The following is a 21,529-nucleotide window of genomic DNA, read 5'->3' on the forward strand; positions in this document are numbered from 1 at the left end:
TTACGGAAGCCACATGAGAGCCACGAATGATGACCGGGCCACAAATGGTGGCCTTTAAGGGCCACCATTATGGACACTCTTATATGTTTCTCAATTACCACTATATAGCGAAATTTTTCAAAATTGCTATGCAGTTGATTTACGGACATGATGCGTACACGTGTAAAATTAAAGGCGCGACTAACCAGATGTTTTATAGTTAAATAGTATTTCTCGTTACCAAGTCATACATACAGATACAGTACATTTTTTTCAATAATTTGCCCTGTATTTTTCCAGACGCGTCACACCAACTCTCAAACTTGTATACACACAGATACACGCACACATATATTAGATATACTCAACTTTACATACATAGTATACGGAGAGGGAGAGGGAGAGGGAGAGGGAGAGAGAGAGAGGGAGAGGGAGAGAGAGTTTCACAGCAGAAACTCGACACCATCAAAACCACTCCTCATCCATTGCCCTTTCTAGTTCTAGCTAATACATTATCACCCAAATTGAGATGCAATTTTCATTGGAAAAACTGGCTCGACTTCAGTGTGTGAGCTCTGTTTCCTTCTTCTCCCTTGCAGATTGCAGTCTCTTTCTCCATCCGTTTACCTCACCGCCTTCGCCTTGCATGTAGTTTTACTTGGATTCCTGACGCGTTTTGCTCCTCATTGCATTTCCACTCCTTTTTTATGTTCATTCAAACGGACTACTGATTATTATTTGGATTTAAATATTTGTTTTATCGGAGTAGTTTATTTTATTCTCCGTTTCTCAACTTCCCCAATTTGTGCGAATTTTTCTCGCTGGCACCAAAAGAGTTGTCGCATTTTGGTTGATTCAATGAGGGGAAACGGAAGATATGAACGGCGGTGGGGATCCGACACCATACCCGCCGGAAATATAGCCAGCGGAGGATCTTCGCCGGCGACGGAGTACTCCGCCGATTCGGCGGCGAGCGCGTCGGAATTCGTCGAAGTCACGCTCGATCTCCAAGACGACGACACCATAATTCTCCGCAGCGTCGAGCCGGCGACGGTGATCAGCATCGACGGTAATGACGTCATATCCGGGATCGAGACGCCTGCACCGTCGTCGTCGGCGTCTCGATCGCCGACGATGCGCCGGAGCGGTTCGAATAAGTTGCTCCAGTTTTCTCAGGAGCTGAAGGCGGAGGCATTGGCGAAAGCGAAGCAGCTATCGCATGAGCTGAGGAGGTTCTCGTGGAGCCACGGGCACGCGTCGCGGATAATCTCCGGCGCCGGCGGCGGGAACGGCGGATTGGACTCGGCGCTGGCGGCGAGGGCGATGCGCCGGCAGCGCGCGCAGCTGGATCGGACTCGATCCGGCGCTCACAAGGCGCTACAAGGACTTAAATTCATCAGTAATAGCAGAAACAACCGCGTCGAAGCGTGGAACGAAGTTCAGATCAATTTCGAAAAGCTCGCCAAAGACGGTTACCTTCATCGCGCTGACTTTTCGCAATGCATAGGTTAATTCATTAATCGCCTTTCAACGCGATCAATTATCTCGATTAACGAGATAATTTTGCACTTAATTGTGGTCCTTTAATTAAAAATTTATGTTATTTTTTTGAATAGGGATGAGAGATTCGAAGGAATTTGGACTGGAGTTGTTCGATGCATTAAGCAGAAGAAGAAGACTGAAAGTCGATAAGATCGGCAGAGATGAGCTTTACGAGTTCTGGTCACAGATTACCGATCAAAGCTTTGATTCGAGACTCCAGATTTTCTTCGACATGTATGTATTCAACTTCTTTTAGTTAGTTCAAAATTCTTACTTCGCATTGTATTAATTAAACTACAGTTAAAGTAGCATTTATCCGTGATTATCTATCATTTTATTAATTTTGATTAATTAATTAATGATCGTGTTTCAGGGTGGACAAAAATGAGGATGGTCGGATCACGGAAGAGGAAGTGAAGGAGGTAACACTGATTAATTCGTTTTGTTATTTTTTGAGTAATCATTTCTCTACTAATCAATAATGGGTAATTAATTAATCATCACTTTTCATCAATAACTTTAAATAAATGAAGTGATATTTGAGGAAAGCACATCTGTAAGATTCTGTTAAAAATAAATATTAGAGCAGACAATTTTCTTTGGAAATAATTAATTGGGTACACTTATATAGTACTGTAGTAGGAGTAATTATTTGTAAATGTAAATGTAAATGTAAATATTCCACTAATATTATTCTTCACTTACTAGATTTAATGTGATACTGCTATATTTAATCCAATCTATAACAAAAAGTTTCTTCTTTTAAAAGATCTTTCTAGAGTGGAATTTAAAATCGGTTAGGGATAGGCGTGAAGGATGACAATATTGTGTAATTTCCTATACCAACAACTCCAATATTTGCTTATATTATACTCCAGTATGTATTAAATACTAGTATTAGATATGTAACATTACTTTGCTCTGCTGGTTAAAAATATAGGTATGTCAAACTTATGAAAAGGGCTCTAAATATGATCGTTAAGTAGCAGAGTTGGTAGTACACTATTTTATCAAGATATACATGCAAATTGTGCTTCTACTTTTGTTATTTAAGGGGATTCATTTATGTACACTACATACGCCCACGCAGGGGCAGACGCATAAATAAATAACGATAAGGGCTATGATTTCTAAATTTTGTTTTAAAGTATATTTTTGGGTGTTTTAGCTTATTTATAAGAGCTTTTATATACAATTTGCCTTAAATTTAGATAAATTTTCAATATTTATAAAAGAAAAAATATTAAAAAATCATTTTGTTAAGGACTTTAGTCCCACCCTAAGTATATATGGGTCCGCACCTGCGCCCACGCATTTATTTTAAGTTGAACTATATTTATGTTTATTGAGATAGTCAAAGTATGCTATGCCAAAATTCTCTAAAATACACCGACTTTTAAATAAAGATAAATAAATCAACTCCGGGGTTGGTGGGGGTAAACTTGGGAATATGAAAGAACGAAAAAAATGACAGTAAATAATTCTTTACCATTTTCTTATTCTTTAACTATGTAGATTATTATGGTAAGTGCATCTGCAAATAAATTATCGAGATTGAAAGAACAAGCCGAAGAGTACGCAGCTCTAATCATGGAAGAGTTAGACCCAGAAAGGCTTGGCTACATCGAGGTAAGATTCAATTTCAGTCTAAACATAGATTATTTATATAACTAGTGATTGCTTCTTCACCAACCACATCACATAGAATGAAAAATGGTTGCAACTAAAATTATCATATTGGACTTTAGTTGCCACACCTATTATTTTAAAAAAAATAAGTAGTTAGAGGACAAATGACTGATTACATCCTCTTAACATTGCGATTATCGTGTTGTTCAACTATACACGTTGAATTAAATACCATGTGTTACACATGTATAAACAGGGTATATTACGGTCAAAACAGTATCTTTGTCAAAACTTCAAACCATGTACATTTTATACACATATAATGTACCACCCCATATGTAATAAAGTATCACCCCCATATAATGTACATTATTACATATGAGAGTGGTATATTATATGTGCATAAAATAAAATGTACATGGTTTGACGTTTTGACAATACTTAGCGTTCTGACCTGAATACATCCTTGTATAAACATATACAAATATCCAATCTCTGAAATTTTTGTAGAGCGGAGCCTTGTTTGGTTGCAAGTCAAAATAGAGAAGCTGGGTGTGTCAGGGCAATTAGGGAAAAATGATGATAAAATAATTAAAAAGATACTATAGTATAATTTAAATTAAAGTATGATTACATCTAAGGACCAAGAGTGGTTGAAAATATTAGTATGAATTTCCCCTTAATTATCTTGTTACGGTATATAGTATGAATTGTCTACGTTGATAGCTCAACGACCCTACCTTTCGCTTAATGGCTGAGAGTAATGTATTTAACTTTTTTTTCTGATAATTATCTCTAGTTTTAATTCTTGTCTCTCTTAATTAAGTGGGTGGGTTTTGTCGAAAACGAGAGAAAAAAAGTTTGCTGCTTATAGATTATACAGGTGTAGGGCATAATAGCAAGTGGGCTAACAGTTGTACAGTAAAATATTAATCCATGATTGTCATAGCACTCTTTAAGACAAGGAAAAATTAGTAGGAGTACTATACTTAGTTTTTGTTTTAGGAAATTAAGATTAAAAAAAAGTTACTTCTTATAAGTCATTTCGCAGTAGTATAATGCAAGAATAGTTATGATAAAAAGGGTAATCAAGGAGTAGCTTTCTTGCCAACTGTTTCTTTAAACAACTAATCAATTACCTAATTCCAATTAGATGATAAGGCGGAGTTAATGAAGAAAATTTTAAAAAATGTGCAACTGGAAATTATAGTTCCGTATTACGTAATGATTCTTGAAAAGTTAGCCGATGCCCGTATTAGTTAGTAATAGCATCAATTTTATTGTTGATTTTATTGTGGAGATAGATAGATAGATAGATAGATCTTATGAGGAGTAGTATTTAGAAATACCACATTCTACCTATTTAAACACAAGTCCAAATTAGCATATTTGTTGTCTTTATCTTTTTGAGGAAATTATAATTCTATATATTTGCGTCCATTCAAGAATTCTTGCAACGGGACAAAAGAGATTGTTCAAACGAATAATATTGCATAACGTACATTTAACAAAGAGAGCATATATAATAGAAATGACATACCAATATAGACCAAAAAGAAACAAAGAATATTGTGTAATTGCTATTGCCCTTTTTCTATCATGCGACCTAGTAGACGACAAGCATACTTTTTGGTTTGCCCATGTGAACATTCTATTTTCCGGACCAGTAAAGCGTGTTTTCAGCACTAAAAAATATAGACATCAATCACATATTCTCATACATGGTCTAAACATTATTGCATTTTAAACATAATTTGGTGACACGTTTATGCAGCTCTGGCAGCTGGAAACACTACTGCTACAGAAGGACACATACCTCAACTACAGCCAAGCTCTAAGTTACACAAGCCAAGCCCTGAGCCAAAACCTCCACGGCCTGAGATATCGCGGCCGGATTAAGAGATTAAGCACTAAATTAGTTTACTTTTTGCAAGAATATTGGAGGAGAATTTGGGTGCTAACTCTATGGATTATGATAATGATTGGACTCTTCACGTGGAAGTTCTATGCATACAAAGAAAAGAAGGCATTCATGATCATGGGTTATTGCCTCCTCACGGCTAAGGGCGCTGCTGAGACTTTGAAATTCAACATGGCGCTCATATTATTGCCTGTCTGTAGGAACACCATTACTTGGCTGAGGTCCTCTAAAATGGGCCATTTTGTGCCCTTTGATGACAATATCAACTTTCATAAGGTATGCATCCACTCATTTGTTTTAGTTTTACACATTGGGTGGGGTCCCAGCATTTGAGAAAATACTTCATTTATACTATTTAGAGGAAGGAAATGTGTCCCAACCAACAACCATGGTGTCATAAGCATCACCACGCTTGTTATATTTTACTTGTTTTATACGTCTATACATGGCCCCATCGCCATGGACTTGTGAACAAGTCAGCAGTGATCATTTCAATAAAAACAAATATCTCTACTTCTATTTTTCCACCCGAATTTACCAAGTCAACTGAGAATCTGCAGGGAAGTTTGACATTTGTTGTGGCTTTTTAAAGCGATTCATATACTGTAGCTTATGATTATTTTTTCAAAGAGAAACAAAGTATGCAAAACATGGTAGATAATATTATTCTTTCTGCATCAAGCTTTACTAGTTAGCTTTCCAAGTAAACTGTTCATGATATTCCCACCTATGCAACAAATGTTTATAGGTTAAACAATATCAGCTAGTTTTCCCTTGCATGATGCTTCCATTGTTTTAGTTTATTGTAAGCAAAACTGCTATTATTTGAATATGATAGATCACTTCGCAATGTTATGAGGTAATCCTCATGAGAAACAAAAGAAATGAGCAGTTTAATTTTATTAGCAATGTTGCTTTTATAAGCTAAAAAGCAGGGGAGGAGAATGTTTCACATGAATATTGATTTGTTCAAACTTGAGAACTGGATCACGCTTCATATCTTAAACCGTATGCAATGATACTGGCTTTCAACATTTTATGAATTCATCAAGTCTATTGCAGTCATATAAAGTACTACTATGATAGAGATCTGAGTGTTGCTTTTATAAAACACATGCAGACCATTGCTGCATCCATTGTAGTTGGTATCATACTCCATGCTGGAAACCACCTTGCTTGCGACTTTCCAAGGCTTATACATGAGTCCGATGACACATACAATGAGTATATGGCTCATGATTTTGGTGGCCACAAGCCACAGTACATGGACCTTATTAAAGGGATTGAGGGTGTGACAGGGATTCTCATGGTGATCCTTATGATAATTGCTTTTACATTGGCAACACGGTGGTTCAGGCGGAGTCTTATTAAGCTGCCTAAGCCATTTGACAGGCTCACAGGCTATAACGCTTTCTGGTATTCACACCACCTGTTTGCCATCGTCTACATCCTGCTCATCATCCATGGCACATTTCTTTACCTTGTTCACGACTGGTACAAAATGACGGTATGCATACATTAGCTAGATTTTAAAGCTTCATGATACTTGAACTCCAAAGGAGGTTAATGCAATTCAAGTTCTTAACATTTCAGACATGGATGTATCTTGCTGTCCCTGTACTCCTCTATGCTGGAGAAAGGACCCTTAGATACTTCCGGTCAGGCTTCTTCAGCGTCCGGATTTTGAAGGTGAGTATTATTTGCGTAAGTTCAACCTGCATTGACTCAAGAAGCTAATTATTTATCTCAATTTTCCCCTATCTTTCCAGGTAGCCATTTATCCAGGAAATGTACTGACGTTGCAAATGTCAAAACCTCCACAGTTTCGATATAAGAGTGGGCAGTACATGTTTGTTCAGTGTCCAGCAGTTTCTCCATTTGAATGGTAAAATTCAGTAACCTGTATCATATTTTGGTAGTGTCAAATTAGCTGCTGAAGCTATTGCTTGCATATTCACAACTAGGCATCCATTTTCGATTACCTCCGCACCTGATGACGATTATCTAAGCATTCACATAAGGCAGTTGGGTGACTGGACACAAGAACTTAAGAGGGTATTCGCTGAGGCATGTGAACCTCCTCTTTCTGGGAAGAGTGGGCTACTCAGAGCAGACGAAAGCACTAAGAAAAGGTGTGTTGCTCTTCCCAAAAAATAAGTAGTCATGGTTTATGAACTTGTAGAGATGTATTCCTCCCAAGAAAATTTGAAGTCCTCTCTGCATCCAGTTTGCCAAAGCTCCTAATAGATGGACCTTACGGAGCTCCAGCACAAGATTACAGAAAGTACGACGTGCTCTTACTTGTTGGCCTTGGCATCGGAGCAACGCCCTTCATCAGCATCCTTAAAGATTTACTCAACAATATCATCAAAATGGAGGAGCTGGCTGTAAGCACCACTTCTCACTATGGAAGGCCTTTTTTTTTTTTTTTTTTTTAATTTTCAGGATGAATATCTTTTGGTTTTTTGTATTTCAGGATTCGATATCAGATTTCAGCAGGTATTCGGAGCAGAGCACGGGCTCTATGGACTCGTCGGTGAACAAGATTTCTCCCAAACGGAAGAAACCAGTAAGGACAAGTAATGCCTACTTTTATTGGGTCACAAGAGAGCAAGGGTCATTCGATTGGTTCAAAGGCGTGATGAACGAAGTCGCTGAGCTTGACCAAAGGGTAATTAATGGGACATCTCCCCAAGTCATCTAAAACATGGGCTTATAATGATATGATTTTTCAGGGGGTGATCGAGATGCACAACTATCTAACAAGTGTATACGAAGAAGGCGATGCTCGTTCAGCTCTCATCACTATGGTTCAAGCACTCAACCATGCCAAAAATGGGGTGGACATTGTATCTGGGACAAGGGTGAGAACACATTTTGCAAGGCCTAATTGGAAGAAAGTTGTTTCTAAGATCGGAACCAAGCATGCCAATGCAAGAATAGGTAAGTCAGTATGTTAATTGTGCATGGTATTAGAGATGATGGCATAGCAATGTGATTGTGAATTGAACACTTATGAGCAGGAGTTTTCTACTGCGGAGCACCGGTGTTAGCTAAGGAGCTTAGCAACCTCTGCTATGACTATAATCAGAAGGGTTCGACGAAATTCGAGTTCCACAAGGAGCATTTCTAATTTCTAAAGGAATTAAGAGGACCGACCAAATATCCAAGTAGTACTAGTATATTACGTGACATATCCTCTCCATTTCACAGAGCTTCAACGTAATAATATTTTGTATAGTTCTTGATAGGATAGGATAGGATAGGATAGGATAATATATTAGAATTAATGATAATGTATACCTACAAGTAATTGAGTATTTATAAATTATTTTTATTAGTAAGTAGAGTTTCATAACCAAACCAAAAAATTGGTGCTGGTTGCCAACTCTGCAAAGTTCTTTGATTCTTTTAAGATTCAAAGATCATGTACAAAATTAAAGTGATATTTACATGTAAATTCTTATATTTTGGCCTAATTCTTTAGGGTAGGATTATTAATCTCAAATATATGTTTGACAAATACTAGATTAACTATAAAGTGGTTGTATTATATAATGTGCAAATTTTAATGTCGCAATCATAACAATTGAATTATTTCAGTAGTAGCCAGTAGGGGGTCCTCTAGCTAATATATTTCACATTTTCTATAAAGATATTATATAGTAGTACTAAAATTAAAATATCACATTTGCAGAAGAAATAAATTACCAATTATAATAACCAGGATTTGTTTTATTTTTTTAGGAAATGTTTATTTCAGTTTGGAGTGTTTTAAAAGACATTAATTAGTTAAAATAGGAGGGTGTGTTTATTATTGCAATTGTGTACAAAGTCACATGCCTGTATTAAATTTTAGATAAAAGACGTTATCCCGAACAAATTAAGTAATTTTCATTCATTTACATAAATAGCATCAGGAAACCTTATTTCAACTCAACCAATTCATAATATTAATATAGGGTCGCTTTAAGGTGATACTATGATACGATCCATATATCTTAGTATTTAGTTATCTTTTGATTCATTATATCTTTCCATATATTGTTTTCTTGATCAATAAGTTAGGGTAGTAATTCTAGTATTATATATAAGATAGATTGTTATCATTTTATGCGATCAATGAAATACAATATTATTTGAGCCCTAAAGAGTCTCACGGTTCTCTCACTTCTGACGCCGCTGCCCGACGGGAAGCCCCGCGCACAGCCGCCCAGATTTATCTGACCTTGATCTTGAGCTGCCCGACAGAAAGGTTTCCGCGCGCAGCCAAATCTTGCCTCCGCCGATCCTACGATTGGACGGAGAGGTTATCGATCGCCGAGTATCCTCGTCGATCATTAAAAGCTCCTTATCAACTGGTGCTTTCATTGAGAGCTTAAATAATATTGTATTTCATTGATTGCATAAAATGATAACAATCCTATATATAATACTAGAATTACTACCCTAACTTATTGACCAAGAAAACAATATATGGAAAGATATAGTGAATCAAAAGATAACTAAATACTAAGCTATAGAGATCGTATCATACTAATTTACAGTAATAACTAGTACTCTCTCCGTTGTACAAGAATATGCACTCTTTCCTTTTTAATCCGTCCCAAAAGAATATGCATTTTCCATTTTGAGGTGTGACTCATTCTTCCCTAACAATACTTTAATTACTTTTTCTCTCTCTACATCTCTCTTACTTTACCAATTTTACATTAAAACTCGTGCCGAACCCAAAGTGCATATTTTTTTGGGACAGAGGGAGCAATAACTAATAACCAATTCATAATATATAGTAATATTGTTTTATATCAATCTTATAAGACATAAATTTGTGAAGCGGGTTTTTGTCTTTTGAATCGTAGTTTGGTAGTAACTGTTAAGGAGTATATATTGGATTGTTCAAAATTAAGTTATTTGAGATAGAATTGGATTAAGATTGAATAAGTTTGTTACAGTAGAAGACCAAAACTCATAAGGTCCGAGTAATCCCACCAAATGATACTCATCACTCATCAGTTTTTTTGAACCTAACAACACTTAAATGTAATACTATGTCGAAATAGAGGGCCCAAGTTTACATCATAGACTACAACACACAAGTTTCATCGGGTTAATACTATGATCTTAAATGGTCGTATTATGACTTTTTTAGATAAATAATTTAATTTTATAAAATAAAATTCAAATTTTTTTATTTTAAATTATTGACCAATAAAACAATTAAATACTATTATCTAAACATCAATTTATATATATACTCACTAAAAAGTCGTTGGGCATCGTTTATTGACTCTGATTCAGTATTTCTTTAATTCATGGATTATTGCATAAATACACAATTCATTCAAGTGCACTTAGAGCACCCGCAACGCTGTGCCGTTGCGGTGCCTATGCCGTTCCGGAGGAACGGTTCCGCGGCGGCACGCGTTGCAGCCGCCGTGTCGTCGCCATTCCGTGCCTATGCCGTGCCGGGTGTCGTTGCCGCGGCACGCGGCACGACACATTCCGCCACGCGCCGAGGCGATGTGGCGGGCTCTCAGCGCACGCGTGACGCCCACTCGCTGCCCCGCGAGTGGGTTTCGTCACGGTGACGCAATAATTCATTTTTTTAAAATTCGAATTTAATAAAAAAAAAATTTTTGCAACTGTATTGTGACCGTTTTTTTATCCATTTTGTATTTTTTTTTTATTTTTTTTAAAATTTATTTACTCTATAAATACTCCTATTTCATATTCATTTCACTCATAAACACACATCTATTCCTCTCAAATCCTTTCTATTTCCACCCCAATTTTCATCTCAAATCAACTCTGTTTTTCTTCTCTCAAATTTAATCAAACTAATGGATCCTTTTGAACAAATGCGTCAAATATCGGAACAATCACTTCAAGAAGATCGACGACGGGAGGCGGAAGAAGCCGCGCCGCCCCAACGACGCTCCCGTACGTACATCCATCGTAACCGGGAGGAAGCCGCCGCAAGGTTAGTACGCGACTACTTCTGCGAGGACACGCGAAGAACACGCGACTCTAGCGCCCACACCCAACTCCAACAGGATCTAATTGAGCACATTTGGGCAAACTTTGGCGGATGAAATTATTAAAATTGTGTACTTTTATTTTTTTTAGGATTTTAAGTGTGTGCTTTTTATTTTTTTAAGTTTAAGTTGTAACTTTGTTTTAATGTTGTGTGTTTTTTAATAAAGTGTGTTTGTTTTTTATTAAAGTGTGTTTTTTAATTGAATTGCGTTGGAAATAAAAAAAATGAAATTGAATGAATAGTAATTTAAGGAACGGTTAAGGAACGGAGGGTTGCAGGTTCCGTTCCTTAGTTAAGGAATGGAGTAAAAAAGTACAGTGAGACCCGCAAATAGTAGTTTAAGGAACGGTTTAGGAGCGGTATAGGAACAGCGTTGTGGATGGCCTTATTGTCATTGACATTGTAAAAACAATTATTTTAGAATAGATAAATACTCTCTCCATCCTTGAAAAATAGTCTTATTTTACAATTTAGGGATGTTCACAAAAATTAGTCCAATTTCTAAAAATGAAAAGTTTCTATGCATTTCATACTTTTTCTTCTCTCATACTTTATCCACTTTTTCTCTCTATCACAGTTACTTTGTCTACTTTTTCTCCTCCTCTTTCTTACTTTACTAATTTCTCATTAAAACCTGTGTTGTCCACAAATGAGATTATTTTTTATGGATAGAGGGAGAAGTACTCCCTCCATCCCTGAAAAGTATGAACTATTTCTTTATTAATCTGTCCCTGAAAACTATGAATTTTCTAATTTTGGTATAGTTAAACAAGACATTACCCCTACACATCATTTTATATACACTACACTACTAAAGATGTGAAGCCCACTTTTCACTAACATTATCTTTTATCTTGATCTCTTTTACTTTACCAATTATACATTAAAATTCGTGTTAAACTAAATGTTCATAGTTTTCAACACATGATTTTATGTCGTATTACTTGTGAGTTAATAAAAAAAAAGAGTAAAGTAAGAGAGAATAAAAAATAAAAATAAAATTATTTCTATTTTAGAAAATATTTTATTTTTAATAGAATACTTAAAAAAAAGGAGAACGTATTATTAGTAATTGGACATAAATAGTATATAATTTTAATATGTACACTCTTGGTGCGGCAAAAATTAATGGTCAAAAAGAGAAATTGGAGAATTAAATGGAATTGCTTTTGTAGTAGGAGACAAATTGAATTTCCATCACCCACAAATGTGGACTAGTTTTCAATTATGTGTTCTTACCATCGAAATCAACGTCACACACAGTCATTTTATTCGACTCCCAGTAACAATAAAGCAACTTCGAATAATGACTATCATCATATAATGCCAAATCTAAAATTTGGTGACAAATATTACTGAAAAGAGACATTACAACAAAATTAAAATGTCAAAAAAGATAAAGAGAAAAGGGGAAATCTGTAGGCTTTTCAATGCTTTTTGGTTAGAAGAGAAATCCCTAGTGCTGAAAAGAAACAAGTGTTGTTCAATCCAAGCTATACTCATAATATTCTTATAATTCAAGTGGTATATTGTTGTGAGACATTCTATTATTGTCAAAATCACCCTAAAATTACTTTTATTCACAATCACCCTAAAATTTCATTTATTCACATCTCTATCAAACATAACTTTATTGCCTAATTCTCTTCCTTTGATAAAAAAAAATATGACTACATTTACATAGTAATTCAAAAAGCTATAAACTTTACTACTGTTGTTCAAGTCCTTGTCTCCCCTTTTCCCCACCCCTCAATCCATACTTCACCTCCCACCTTTCACTTTTTCTTCACCACACATATCTACCATATCTTCTGAGTAGTAATAAAGATAATTTGTCATGAAAGTTGATCAAATTTTGGATCATTGTATAGCTGTAAAAATCAGCTAGAACTAGAAGAGTAAAAATTTATTCATAGTAGAATAATAGTAACATTTTTTTAAGTGAACAAAGCACAAGTAATAAGGCCATCCACAATAGAAATAGTCCAGCAATAGCCCAGCCATAGCCTAGCCACTGCCACATCATCAGCACTAAAAATCCTCCTGCCACATCATCAAAACAAGCAAATAGCCCAGCAATAGCCCAGCCATAGCCTAGCCACATATTATCCACATCACTATTAACAAATATATACAAAATGCAATAATTAACAATAACGCAATATACGAAATTTAATTTACGAGACATATACGGGAAAATTCACTAATATTAATAAAATTTAAAAAGTACATAATTAAAAAAAAGTACATAATTAAAAAAAATTACATTAATTAAATTTACAAATGAAAATTTAAAATAACATTACAACTTAAAGTTAAAAAATAAAAAAAGACATAATTAAAATCTTAAAAAAATAAAAATGACATAATTTAAAATACAATTTTATAGAAAATCCTTGAATGAGATTGTCCCACATCGAAAGTGGAACATAAAACATTCAAGGATATCTCTCTATAAAAGAGAAACATCCTTAAATGAGTTTGTCCCACATCGAAAGTGGAACATAAAACATTCAAGGATATCTCTCTATAAAAGAGAAACATCCTTGAATGAGATTGTCCCACATCGAAAGTGGAGCATAAAACATTCAAGGATATCTCTTTATAAAAGAGAAACATCCTTGAATGAGATTGTCCCACATCGAAAGTGGAGCATAAAACATTCAAGGATATCTCTTTATAAAAGAGAAACATCCTTGAATGAGTTTGTCCCACATCGAAAGTGGAACATAAAAATTCAAGGATATCTCTCTATAAAAGAGAAACATCCTTGAATGAGATTGTCCCACATCGAAAGTGGAGCATAAAACATTCAAGGATATCTCTTTATAAAAGAGAAACATTCTTGAATGAGTTTGTCCCACATCGAAAGTGGAACATAAAACATTCAAGGATATCTCTCTATAAAAGAGAAACATCCTTGAATGAGATTGTCCCACATCGAAAGTGGAACATAAAACATTCAAGGATATCTCTCTATAAAAGAGAAACATCCTTGAATGAGATTGTCCCACATCGAAAGTGGAACATAAAACATTCAAGGATGTCTCTATAAAAGAGAGACAACCAAGAATGAGTTTCATAAATTCGCAAGCCCATTAAATATATATGGGCTATTACGAATTTCTAGTATAAATTTATTTATAAAAATTGATTTTTATATATAGAAAACAATTTTTATAAATAAATAATATTTTTTTATATTTGCTTTTTTTAAAAAAATTCGAATTTCAAAAATTCGAATTTAAAAAAAAAAATCGCGCTGGGCGATCCGGGCGCTGCAATAGCGCCGAGCGGATCGCCCAGCGCACCGCCCAGCGCTGCGCGGTTTCTCTCTCCAATCGTCCGCTGGGCGACTGCAATAGACCGTCCAGCGAACCGCCCAGCGCCGGCGCTCGGCTGGGCGGTCGGCTGAGCGGTATTGTGGATGGTCTAATGCATTACTCATTCCTCAGTCATTTGCCATACCTCAATTTGAAGCACTCAAATCGAAGTAACCAAATTAAATAAAAGAGCATTAGTGCTCTTTCGGCCTAGCACTTTCACCTACACTAGTTTATATCTTTATCAATAAAAACACATAGTAAAATAAAATAAAATAAAAACATTACTTACAATCATTATTCTTTATTTAATTTAATTTCATTCCTAAACATTATCTAATCCCTTCTTCTTAGCTTCTGATCCGGAGGTTGAAGAAGACGTTGCACATGGATCACTAACCGAACGGCTTAAAATTGAAGATGTGTCAACCTCTGCATAATTTAATTCTATTTATAAATTTCTAATCATTATTGAAAACATAAATTCAATTCATTTTTTAAGAAAAATACCTCTAGAGGTATTGAATGATTTCTTGCAGTGCAAAATGGCGCCTTGGATTCCGTCCTGCACCTGCAGCAGCGAGTCGTCACGTCGGTCGGAGGAGGGCGGCGCCGAAGCAGCTGCGGCGGCGGAGGCAGATCGGCTTTTCCCCAAGTGCTTCCCCACTACCTTCTGCCCTGCCTGCAGATTCTTCCCTTGCGAATTCTTCACATTGCTCTCCGGCGACAAGGCGGCATTGGAGCCGCCTCCGCCTCCGGCGCCGGGGAGTTTCAGCTTCTTCACGTAGCGCTTGGAAACGCGAATGTAGAATGGTTTCACCATTTTCAGATACTTAGTCATGACTTCCTTGGGCATTTTTCGCTCGTCCGAAGCCGGATTCGTCTCGGAATCATGAATCGGCGGTTTCTCCTTGGAGCTGCTGTCTCTGGTGAACAAATTGACGAGCGGCGCGTCTTCGAGCTTCAGCTTGACGAATAATTTCCCGCTCGATTTCCCCTGATTTTCCCTCTCAAGCATCCTCGCACCGCCGGAATCTTCAGCCGCGTCCGGATTCTCGGATTTCGATTTCTTCAGCTTGAGCATGAGCACGCGGAATTTGGAAGCGGATTTGACCAAAAACACGGGAAACCTAGGGTTTTCTCCGGCGGCGTTGAGCAGAATGCTGGAAGGCTCAATCGCGACCATTTCCCCTTTGAAAAAGAGGTCGTCGGAAGGAGAAACTGCGGCGTTTTGATCCGTGCACTCATTGCCAGAGAGAGAAAATTTGAGCTCCGCTTCTTCTTCTTCTTCTTCTTCTTCGCTGTCGGTTTCATCTTCTGATTGGAGGATTTTGACGTCATTTTCAAGCGATGCGGTAGTGTCGCTTTCGTGGTTAGGTAGGGCGAATTCGAGGTCGAAGTAGGGACCGTCTTCGCCGTCGGAGGAGTAAGGGCTCACGGCGGCGGAGACGGTCGTTGTAGTGGTGGCTTTTGCGGTTGTGATGGAGTTTGCGGTGGTGGTGGCTCCAGCAGCGCCGCCGCCGCCACTAGTGCGCCAGTATTTGAGTAAACTGAAGGCTTCCATGGTCGGTAGAGCCAGAGAGATAGAGAGGGCAATAAAGGGTTTTAGAAAAAAATGATGAATTTGGGAATCATATAAACGAACAAGGTTTCAAAAATCGGATCGACGAGTGGACCGGTGAAGCTACTGATTCACGGTTCAACTGGTCGGTCCGATCCAACCATTTAATGGACCGTTTTACTTTAGCAAATATAATTAAATATATATTATATAAATACATCAAATTTATTATATAATTAAATGTAGTTTTGATCAAATTCATATATATAAATATATAATTTAGTGAATAATAAAATATTATTAAACTTAATTGTGGAAAAGTATAATTAAATTTAGTGAAATATAATTATAATTATATAAATATGCACCTTATATATTAAAACTTATATTTAATTAAATATATATATGTATATATATATGACAATATTCAAATTTAGTGTAATAAATTCCTATTAAAGTTTATTAAATAATAAATATATAATAACATATTTTATTTTACAATTAATTATAATTAATTAATCAATTTATAAAAGTAATAATTAATCATAGAATGAATGAAATTTATTCATTGATTATAAGAATAACTAAAGTTATTGTTATATCACAACAATTGAAGTGGAGTGGTAACGGAGTTGGACTTTTTTTTTTCCTCAAACACCATCACGGCAAGGGGTTAAGGCGGACCCCCAACCTGTATATATCAAAAATCACCAAAAAAACATACATCATCCAAGCCGAAAAGTGACTCGGTCCGCACGAAAGATACAAATCACAAGAGCTAACAAAGCTACTATGGTATCCCCACAGACCGGGTACTAACCATCTAAATAACGAGAAAACAAACATAACAAAGCTATACACCAAAATAACAACAAGGATGATGGCCAAAAGATGGCCAACTCCAAAGGAAAACAAAAAACCATAAATCAAAATCACGAACCATGTGAAGTAGTCTTCCATCTCGATATCTGAATCTGAAGTTCGGATAGCCCAACTGGTCCATCCTGACGAGCGACTTCAAATACCGAGGCGCTGAATCCGCATCAAAGAAGGTGATGGCAGGGGTCTGGACCCCCCTACCTGCCAAAAAATCGGCTGGTCGGTTGCCCTCTCGATAGATGTGAGAGAACATAAACTGCGTCTGTGCGAGCAAAGTGCGAATGCGAGCCATGTGATGTCTCACATCCGTTGCCCCTCCGTGTCCTGAAGTGAACACCGCGACCACTGCTGCCGCATCCATCTCGACCCAAACATGCGATGAGAACTGCATAGCCAAAGTCAGCCCGTGAAGAAGAGCTAAGAGCTCCGCCTCGAAGGCCGACCCAGCTACGAGGGGCGTGCAAAAGGCCCCCAGGAGGGAACCGTCTGAACCACGAACCACTCCCCCACCGCCTGCCTGTCCCATCGAGCTAGTAAAGGCCCCGTCGGTGTTCAGCTTCACCCAAGGATCGTCGGGTGGATGCCAAAGCACTTGCAGGGACCGTAGAACTCGCCGACGAGGAGAAATCGAAGGCATGAAGTCGACGGCCGGGGTGCAACCGCGCCAATGAAGGGGGACTAGCACACCCGCCGCCACCAAGATCCGCAAATGCTGAACAACCTGCCAAATAACATGTGAAGACCGAAAAGAAATGCCGCGGTGCTTGCAGCTATTCCTCTCCGTCCAAATAAACCAGTATACCAAACAGAGAATAATGAAGCTTATGTGCAGGGCGGTGGCCCTGTGAGAGGACCTCCACCAAAAACCTAATCTAAGTGCAATATCAGTGCACGTGTGAATGTGTGTGCTAATGTAAGGGAACCAACCATCGAAGTAATCCCAAACCGATCTCGCCAGAGGACTCGACACAAACAAATGCTGAAACGACTCAACTGAAAAAGAAGATACACAACACGGACACTTGGATGCAAGAGAGATACCACGGGCCTGAACATAACACTCAACGGGGACCCTCTGGAGGAGGAGGCGCCAGATGAAGACAGAGATGGTCGGAGTTGGACTTATACACAAGAGGTTTATGGTTCGAATCCCATTGGCCTCAAATTTTGGTGAAAATATTGAAAACTGGTTGGCGGTTCTTGGTCGAACCGTCCGGTCCATCCGGTCCAAAACGGCTCAATCTCCTGCCGGTTTAAAGTGGTCAACCAGTCCGACCGGCCGGTCCGGTTTTCAAAACACTGTATACGACTTTCTTATTATAATGTCACATTTTGCATATAACTTATTTATAATCTATATTTCACTTTCTTATTATAATGTCACATTTTGCATATAACTTATTTATAATCTATATTTCACTAAATTATTAATCCGCGCTGTCTTAATTAGGATAACACATTTTTTCATTTAGTTTGTTTAAATTAAGATTATATATTTTATTTTGTAAATTTTCTTTTTTTTAATTAATATACTCTAATCATTTCTTTTTTCTACAATTAAAATATCTAACTCTCTTTCTATCTCTATTTAATAGTTATAGGCATATTTTCTTTTTACAATTAGAGCACTTTCAAGGAGAAAATGTAAATTGTGAAGATAGATTTCTCATTTCTCTTCTCAAAAAGGTAATTATACCTTCTTAAAAAACAGTAATGGACTCCAATGGAAAAAGTAAAAGAAAAAAGCAAATAAAAATAACTAACATTTTAACTTTTGTATCAAGAAGAGGTAAAATGAAAGAATGTATAGTAGTAGGCCAGTAGCTTTTCAAATACCATTTCCATTGGAAAATGAAATTTTATAGTATTAAAGAGGTAAGTAAGTATGGTGGTTATTTCTCTTTACCTCTGTATTTATCTTTTTCCTTGGAGATGCTTTTATACATGTTAACCAACAACTCCTAAAATTTCGTGCTAATTAAGAAATGTGTCATCTTAGTGGGACAAAAAGAATACTACTTTGAGAGTTTGGTATAAAGAATTTCTTGGCTAAAATTAATTAGTCAAGGAAGAAAATAGAGTATGTAAAACTAATGTCTGTATACGAGGATAATATTTGTGGCGGACATATTTGTTACTCCATATGTCCCTAAGAATATGCACTATTTTCTTTTTAGTCCGTCCCACAAGAATATGCACTTTTTTTTATTTTGGAAAGTCTTTTCTCTCTAATAAGGTGAGACCATTTTTCCACTAATAATACTTTAATTACTCTTTCTTTCTACCTATCTCTTACTTTACCAATTTTACATTAAAACTTGTGCCGAACCCAAAGTGCATATTATTTGGGGACGGGGGGAGTACTATATTATAAAATTTACTCAAAACTTATATTATAGTATATTTTATTAACATATAATAAATAGATTTTCTGAAAAATGTTAATACACTATTTAATTATTTTATATATTAAAATAAGTAAAATATTTAAAATATATTGAAATTTGTAAACATAGACTCCAATATTTTTGAGGGAAGTATATCAATTCAAACTAGAAAACATTTAACATAAGTCTGATATCGACATAAAGCATTTAAAAAACTATATAATTCAATTAACGATGAAATACAGAATAATTAGTAGTAAGACGGTTCCCCTTTCAAGTTTGAAGTTCGAATAAATTTCTACCGAATGATTAACTCGTCAATTAACTGCCGTCAATGAATCTTGAATTTCTTGTACTTCATAAAGTCATTGATCCTATCATATATTCATGTTATATTATTAACCTAGCAAGATTATTTAGATTTGATAATTGAAATCTACTAATTTTAAAGCTGTGTAGTCTGACCAACTAAAAATTGTACTCCATCAACTCATGATTGAGATACAAACTTGTGTAGATTCTAACTTTGCTATGTCATTTTTAGTTTTCTTTTCAAGTTTATGGAGTGATAATTGAGCTAGTTTTTTCGGCCAATTAAATTTATTACTCCTACTATTTCCTTGTAATAATGTTCTGTTCAAAAAATTGACTTTATGATTTTCTTTCTTGATTTTTAGTTCTACTTTTTATATACGGGTAACTATTTTAAATACTCAGAGCATCCACATCGGCGAGCATGCAGCCGTCCGTCCGTGCCAGGGGCACGGAGAAGCTGTCCGCCGCAGGCACGGCGCTGCTCGATGCATCGAGCACGTCCGTGCCAGCGAGCAGGCGACGTGACGCGTTCTGATTGGCCAACGGCATATCCGTTAAAAAATTATTTTTTTTAAATCGAAAATAATACCAAAAATAAAAAATATTTTCACAAACCCCAAAAAAATGGCCGTTTTTTTTCCCGTTTTTATGTATTTTTTTGAATTTTTTTTATTTTTTTCTCTAAAATCATCTATAAATACACACATTCATCATCCATTTTTCACATCAAATCATCTCTCATTCATCTCTCATTCATATTTTTCATACAACTTATCTACACCTTCATCTCTCACTTAAAACCTCAAATGATTTCACCCATCTCACTGCGGAAGCGGAGCGCGAAGAACAAGAATACTACGAACAACATCGTGCCGCTTATGAAGCATATGTCGCAGCGAATACCCCCGCCCCTCCTCCTCAACCAACTAGATCAACTCGCTGCTACATTCATCTTGACCGGGAGGGAGCCCACGAAAGGCTCGTTGCAACTATTTTTTCGATCAGTCGCGGTTTCCGGAAGATTACTTTAGGCGTCGTTTTCGCATGTCAAAGCGCTTGTTTATGCGTATTGTCAACACATTTTCCGTCCGTGTTGAATACTTCCAAACAGGTCCAGATGCAGTCGGTCGGCAAAGTCTCTCGGCGTTGCAGAAGTGTACGTGTGCCATCCGACAACTCGTTACTGGGCAAACGGCCGACCTCTTCGACAAGTATTTGCATGTCGGTGAGTCCACTGGAATCCTTTGTCTTAAAAATTTTTGCGAGGGCGTTCGTTCAGCTTTCGGTGATGAATTCCTTTGGGGCACCCACCACTGATGATTGCCAACGGTTGCTTCGTCTTCACGAAACAGTCCATGACTTTCCCGGTATGCTTGGCAGCATTGATTGCATGCATTGGAGGTGGAAGAATTGCCTGTCTGCTTGGAGGGGTCAACACTTAAGCGGCCACAAAGTCGGCGGGCCAACACTTATCTTTGAAGCGGTCGCCGACTACCGCCTATGGATTTGGCATGCATATTTCGGTGTTGCCGGATCCAACAACGACTTGAACGTGTTGTATTCTTCACCCCTCTTCAATGATGTGTTGAATGGTGTAGCACCGGCGATCGACTTCACCGTCAATGGAAATGTATACCACATGGGTTACTATCTCGCCGATGGTATCTACCCCAAGGTGGTCGACTTTCGTGAAGACGCTCAGCAACCCGCAAGACCCGAGACGGGTTCTTTTTGCGCAGCGTCATCATTGTGAAGGCCCCGTCTTTGGGGTCCTTCAAGCCCGATTCAACATTGTGAAGGCCCCGTCTCGGCTGTGGTATGTGAAAAATAACGCCAACATCATGTACACGCGTATTATCTTACACAACATGATTATAGCCGACGAAGGACCGAGGGCGACTAGCTTTTACGACGAGGATGAAACTGGAAGCTCAAGCGCAAGGTGTCTCCCAC

At 37.1% G+C, this 21,529-nt stretch overlaps 2 protein-coding genes across 2 annotated transcripts; one reads left to right on the forward strand and one right to left on the reverse strand.

Annotated features, from left to right (window-relative positions):
• Positions 1-360: 360 nt before the first annotated feature.
• On the forward strand, positions 361-8,550 carry LOC121750106 (respiratory burst oxidase homolog protein A-like). The gene is made up of 13 exons (XM_042144564.1): positions 361-1,486; positions 1,596-1,755; positions 1,895-1,943; positions 3,037-3,150; positions 4,925-5,347; positions 6,192-6,578; positions 6,665-6,760; positions 6,841-6,956; positions 7,036-7,203; positions 7,299-7,458; positions 7,548-7,742; positions 7,807-8,014; positions 8,095-8,550. The coding sequence occupies exons 1-13, from the start codon at positions 838-840 to the stop codon at positions 8,202-8,204; spliced, it is 2,835 nt and encodes a 944-aa protein (XP_042000498.1). The 5' UTR covers positions 361-837; the 3' UTR covers positions 8,205-8,550.
• Positions 8,551-14,674: 6,124 nt separating this feature from the next.
• On the reverse strand, positions 14,675-16,029 carry LOC121750449 (probable membrane-associated kinase regulator 2). The gene is made up of 2 exons (XM_042144987.1): positions 14,945-16,029; positions 14,675-14,866 (listed from the first exon to the last, which is right to left on the reverse strand). The coding sequence occupies exons 1-2, from the start codon at positions 15,996-15,998 to the stop codon at positions 14,760-14,762; spliced, it is 1,161 nt and encodes a 386-aa protein (XP_042000921.1). The 5' UTR covers positions 15,999-16,029; the 3' UTR covers positions 14,675-14,759.
• Between the last annotated feature and the right edge of the window lie 5,500 nt (positions 16,030-21,529).

Source organism: Salvia splendens, chromosome 10 (assembly GCF_004379255.2).
Source record: "Salvia splendens isolate huo1 chromosome 10, SspV2, whole genome shotgun sequence".
In the NCBI taxonomy this organism is placed as follows: domain Eukaryota; kingdom Viridiplantae; phylum Streptophyta; class Magnoliopsida; order Lamiales; family Lamiaceae; genus Salvia; species Salvia splendens.

Bases quoted from the DNA above. Each gene is read 5' to 3' on its own strand.
- LOC121750106 (XM_042144564.1), top strand. From the start codon at position 838: ATGAGGGGAAACGGAAGATATGAACGGCGGTGGGGATCCGACACCATA. The intron at 7,459-7,547 runs GTAAGCACCACT...TTTGTATTTCAG, and splicing joins TCAAAATGGAGGAGCTGGCT to GATTCGATATCAGATTTCAG. The intron at 7,743-7,806 runs GTAATTAATGGG...ATGATTTTTCAG, and splicing joins TCGCTGAGCTTGACCAAAGG to GGGGTGATCGAGATGCACAA.
- LOC121750449 (XM_042144987.1), bottom strand. From the start codon at position 15,998: ATGGAAGCCTTCAGTTTACTCAAATACTGGCGCACTAGTGGCGGCGGC. The intron at 14,867-14,944 runs GTATTTTTCTTA...TAAATTATGCAG, and splicing joins ATCATTCAATACCTCTAGAG to AGGTTGACACATCTTCAATT.